At 57.7% G+C, this 5542-nt stretch overlaps 1 protein-coding gene across 1 annotated transcript; it reads right to left on the bottom strand.

Annotated features, from left to right (window-relative positions):
* Positions 1-1019: 1019 nt before the first annotated feature.
* Positions 1020-5239, bottom strand: LOC120859254 (protein GPR108). Its single transcript, XM_040235424.1, has 15 exons — positions 5097-5239; positions 4933-4997; positions 4778-4846; positions 4576-4680; positions 4257-4390; positions 4071-4146; positions 3531-3604; positions 3316-3433; positions 3096-3226; positions 2963-3006; positions 2691-2740; positions 2345-2428; positions 1934-2058; positions 1610-1686; positions 1020-1125 (listed from the first exon to the last, which is right to left on the bottom strand). Exons 1-14 carry the CDS (start codon positions 5119-5121, stop codon positions 1614-1616), a joined length of 1173 nt encoding a protein of 390 aa, XP_040091358.1. The 5' UTR covers positions 5122-5239; the 3' UTR covers positions 1020-1125; positions 1610-1613.
* Between the last annotated feature and the right edge of the window lie 303 nt (positions 5240-5542).

The raw sequence follows: 5542 nt of genomic DNA, 5'->3' as shown, positions 1-5542 counted from the left end.
GCCAGATTCCCATCATGATGTGTGATACGCAGCTCTCTGGGGTCCCCCTTTTACATGAAAGGAAACAGAGAGGTTAAGCTACTTAACAGGCTGCACAGCAAATGCGGGCAAGGTCGAGAGGCTTGGGGGCAAGTCTGGGTGCAGAGTGGGCAGTGCATACCATGTTAAAGGGCAGCTCTGGAACCAGATTGATGATGTTCTGAGTCTTGAGCCTTCCAACATTTTGCTGTGTTACCTTGGGCAAGTTAAAGCCTTTCAGTGCTTCGTAAGCTTTTCTAAAGACCCTGGAGGCTTTAGACTAGGATGTGGCACACAGCACTCAGCCTGAGCCACCTCATTTCAGTTCAGTTCACCCGCTCAGTCATGTCTGACTTTTTGCAACCCTATGGACTGCAGCTGCTAGGCTCCCCTGTCCATCATCAACTCCCCGAGCTTTCTCAAACTCATGACCATCCAGTCAGTGATGCCATCAAGCATCTCATCCCTTTTCCTTCTGCCTTCAATCTTTCACAGCAACAGGGTCTTTTCCAATGAGTCAGTTCTTTGAATCAGGTGGCCAAAGTATTGGAGCTTCAGCTTCAGCATCAGTCCTTCCACTGAATATTCAGGTCTGATTTCCTTTAGGATTGACTGGTTGGATCTCCTTGCAGCCCAAGGGACTCTCAAGAGTCTCCTCCAACACCACAGTTCAAAAGCAGCAATTATTTAGCGTTCAGCTTTCTTTATAGTCCAACTCTCACATCCACACATGACTACTGGAAAAACCATAGCGTTGACTAGATGGACCTTTGTTGGCAAAGTAATGTCTCTGCTTTTTAATATGCTACCTAGGTTGATCATAGCTTTTCTACCAAGGAGCAAGTGTCTTTTAATTTCATGGCTGCAGTCACCATCTGCAGTGATTTTGGAGCCTCCCAACAGAAAGTCTCTCACTGTTTCCATTGTGAGAGAAATTTACTACAGTATGAAAAGGCAAAAAGATATGACAGCCACTTGTGGTCATTCAATCACCATTTTTCCCTCCCCTCCAGCCTTTGCACAGGCAGTCCCCTCATCTGGGCCTGTGCATCCCTTTCCTCTCTCTCTGCTTACCTCTGACTCCCCTGGCTGGGTCAGGACCCTGTGCTGGAAGCAGAGACTTAAGTGTTGGGATTTGGGGTGGATTGTGGTCACTGCTGTGTCCTGTGTGGGGCAGGCACGCAGTGGTGGCTCAATTGATATTTATTGAATGTGCAAAGTAATGGGTACTGCAACCTCAACCTCAACCCCCACCCCCATCCCCACCCGGGGTCTCTAAATTACAAACAGCTTCTGCAATGCGCTCTCCAACCCCCCAAAAGGCAAGAGACCAGAGTAGCAAAACAGATGGGTCATTATTGTACAGCTGGAAGTAGGGGGTGGTCCCAGGTGGGGCCACAGTGCTCAACATCTGTGGGGGATGGGGGCTGTCTGTCGTCTTCTGAACGGGCTCCGGGAACTCTGGTCCCAGGATGCTGGGTGCCCTGTGAGCACCGGCCCCCTCCTCCCCTCACGGTCTTTGGGAGAAGCCAGAGCGAGGAATGTGTGAAGAGATGAGGAGGAAGGACGAAGGATTGTCCGAGGTGGAGACCTGATCACAACAGCTCCCGCCCGCTGGCTGTTTTGTTGACTTTGGACAGGCCTTCCCGGAACCCAGAATCAGTCATTCTACAAGCAGAGAGTAAGGAGGTGGTCCAGGAGTTGAGGGGAGCCAAGTCTCACCCTTGAAGCTCCCTAGGCCCACCCCGAGCCTCCCGGCCCCGCCCAGATCCCACCCACCTGTGCTTTGAGCCTGCCCCCCCCTTCTCCTCCCCGCAGCCGAGGCCCACCCACTCAGCCCCACCACACCCACCCCAGAGCCTCCTGGCCACGCCCCTCGCTGCCAAGCCCCACCCACCCCAGCCCTAAGGCTCACACTTGCTCTGTCTCTATGCCCTCCTCATCCTCCTGGGGTAGCTGGAGGTACGGGTTATCCCTTGCGGGTTGGAACTTGTAGCCCGTGAGCACGAAGAAGGCGAGAGTGGAGCCCTCCACCAAGAGCTGGGAAGTTTGGGAGGCGGAGGTGGGGAGTGGGTGGGGGGAACGGACGACAGCCGGCTCGTTAGCACACCCACCCTAACCCCTCCATCTGCAGTCCCTTGAAGCCCGACCCCCCTGCCCTCCACTGATAATTCCCCAGCCCCCACCCTAAGTGTCCTCAGGGGTCCCCGTGGTCTCATCCCCTAAGGGGTCGAGGGGGCGCAGTGGGAGTGAAAGGCACACGCCCCCTGCCTCCACCGCTATCTTCTGGCTCACCCTCCGCCCCTCCTGGGGCCTCTGTGCTCACCTGGTACAGCCACTGCCACTGGAAGGGCACGACCACCCGCAGCAAGATGGCGATGATCCGTGTGAAGTAGATGTAACAGATGACCTGCAGGGACGTGGGTGTGCACAGGGTCACTGGGGGCGGTGAGACCACCGGCACCACTGGGGATGCCTGGGGTGGGGGCCAGGGGATTATCGGTGGAGGGCAGGGGGGCCAGGCTCCAAGGGACTGCAGCTGGAGGGGTTAGGGTGTGTGTGCTTGCTTATGAGCTGGCTGCCGTCCGTTCCCACCGCCCCCCAACCCGCCCCCAGCCCGCCTGGCTCTACCACCGCCTCCCAAACTTCCCGAGTGAGCAGAGGATTCCTACCATTACATAGTAATGCCGGAACAGCTTCAGCTTCGCCAGGTTCACTGCCACTGAACGGTGGGCACAGAGAGTGGGGGGTCAAGGGAATGACTGTGTGGGGCAGGACGAAGGGGTCACGGGTGGAGGAGAGGACATTTGGGGGCCGAGTGTGGAGAGGGATGTGCAAGGGAAGGTAAGTGGGAGGAGAGGCAGTCAGAGGAGGGATGGGAGGAGCATCCAGGGGTTAGCAAGAGGGACCAGCAGCCAGCCGAGGGCCCTGGGCACAGCCTCACCCTTCCCATCAGTGCCAGACGCGTCTTGGAGATGCCGGATGGACCTGGGACGGAGGGAGGGAGAGACACAGGGGGCAGTCAGCACCGCCCCCGCCCGTGCCCACGGCGGGAGGGGACCAGTGGGGGTCCTCACCAGACCACAGGGAAGAGGATGGTGCCACAGCAGATGAGATCCACCAGGAAGAGGATCTCCTTCCAGATACCGTAGTCGCTGGCACCCTCCTCGCGGGACTCGATGACAATGTAGGCCACGTTGGCTAAGACCTGCGGGGCGAGGGCGGGGCAGGTGGGCGGGGGGACTGGGTGTGTGTAGCCACGCCCACTGGCTCCGCCCCTGGGGCCTCCCTAGGCACCTGCAGTGGGATCACTATCCCAAAGATCTTCTTCTCCTTGTCCGACAGCACGTACTTGACGAAGGCCCAGCCGGAGCCGATCAAGGCGATGGTGATGAAGAGGAGGGCACCCTTCAGCCTGGCGGAGGGAGGTAGGAGGTGTGGTGAGACGCTGGAGGCCCAGCCCTCCCCTGTCTGCCTCCCCACCACCTTGCCTGGCAGAAAGGGGCACTCACAGATGCGTGATGTAGTGCATGACAGCGAGGCCTTCGATGGGGTGGCCCTGGCTGTTGATGAAGTAGTAGTTGATCTGGAGGTGGGTGGACGGATGGACAGTCAGACAGATGGACGGGAATGGGGAGGGTGGATGGATGGTGGTTTGGGAACATGCACAATCACTGTTGGATGGATGACCAGGAAGGGGACAGGAACGGACGGTTCCAATCAGGATGGCACGTGGACAGAGAAAGAGACAGTCACAGCCTCGACTATGGAGGGAAGGTCATCGTCGGACGGATGGACAGTTAGACAATCGGCCTGGTTGATAGTCACAGCTGGACCTACAGATAGTTAGACTGAAAGGTGGGCCATTATAACTGGACAGAAGGGCTGGATGGAAAGCTGGCTACAGTGATAAAATGGATGGACACTCGCATGGACATGTGGAGCTCTCCAGCCCAGGGTCCGCAGAGATTTGGGCAGTGGCTTGTAGGGGCTTTCTCCTGGCCCCAGAGACTCCAGCCCACCCCACACTGTTCCTGGCCCCAGACTCTCACACTGTGGAAGAGGAGAGAGATGCTCTTGGTGAAAGTCAGGGCTGCCATGAGCCAGTGGATCTTGAAGACGTTGTACCTGGAGGGGGAGGAGAGATGAGGGACATAAGAGAGGGGGCACTGGTCACGGGCAGGGGTGGGAAAGTGGGGAGACAGGAGGTGGAGGACCCCCAGGGTCAAGGGCATTACGCGTTCTTGCAGAGGATGGACACCCAGAAGATGCCGGCGCCCAGGAAGCATGCGGACATGACCATGTACAGCTTGAAAAGAGGGATTTCTGCCGCTGACAGGTAGCCCTCGGGGTTCTTCTCCCGGATCATTACCTGGGGAGGGAGCAATGTGGGACAGGGGGTTGCAGGCTAGCTCTAGACGTGCTGGGCCCTGAGTGTGAGTCTCCAGGTTCCGTTCTCTCATTTCTGACCCTCAGATTTCCTGTCTCCCTGATGCACATGGGGTCCTGGCCCACAGTGAGGGCTCCATGAACCCATTGCCCTCCCCCTCCACTCACCGTGATGTCAAACGGCTGCTCCCGGCCTGGCACCGAGTTGTCACAGTTGTGGAAGTTGAGGTTGTACTGGCCTTCCTCAGCCCTAGAGCCGATCACTACATGGAACTGAGAGGTGGGGCGGACAGAGGGGAGAGGGGACCTCAGCGTGGAGGCGTCCCCACTTTGCGGAGGGGAGGGGCTGCAGGCACCCCCGGATACTCACACTGAAATTGTAGGAGTTGTTGAGGTGGCCCAGGCCCAACACCAGCTCCTGGTCCTTCCCACTGACACCCTGGCGGGGACAGAGTGCCTCTATGGAGCATCAGCTGCCTCCTATGGGGGCGGGGCCTTCCTCCCTCCTGCCCTGGCTTCCCATACCTGCCGGTCCCCTTGTGACCCTGTGGGTTTTGACTTGGCCTTGTCAGGTGCGGCAGTGGTCCCTGCTGGGAAAACATAGGTGAGATCAGAGATGGACAGACAGCAGAATGATGGGGGGATGTATGGAGCACCCTTGCCCACCCACTCCTCCCAGCCCGACTCACCGTGGTCCACCTTGGGGCTGACCATGTGCTCTGACTTCGGGAGCCCTGGTTCAGAGGGTGATTCCGGGAGGAGCCCAGCAGAGATGAATAGCTTTTTCTGCTCCCCATACTTTCGTACCTGGACCCTGGGGATGATGTGGGGAGGATGAAGGCTGAGGTCAGGCACACCAGCTATGCTGAGGGACTCAATGGCCACTCAGGTCCTCAGGGTCTCCTCTCTGGAGGGGCTCTATCAGTGGTCATCAAGTGGCAGCATTTGGCCACCATCCATCGAGATGGCTGCCACATCCCTGTGTTGCCAGCACCAGGGATTATCTGTTACTTCCCATGACACTGAGTCACTCATTCTACTGAAGTACACCTTATTTAATAAGAAAATGCTGTCAGGCTTCCCTGGTCGTGTGTGCATGCTAAGTCGCTTCAGTTCTGTCCAACTCTTTGGGACC

This window comes from Oryx dammah, unplaced genomic scaffold (assembly GCF_014754425.2).
Source record: "Oryx dammah isolate SB20612 unplaced genomic scaffold, SCBI_Odam_1.1 HiC_scaffold_357, whole genome shotgun sequence".
NCBI classification, from domain to species: Eukaryota; Metazoa; Chordata; class Mammalia; order Artiodactyla; family Bovidae; genus Oryx; species Oryx dammah.
The sequence above is the reverse complement of the archived record's forward strand: the minus strand, read 5'-3'. Positions and strand labels throughout refer to the sequence as shown.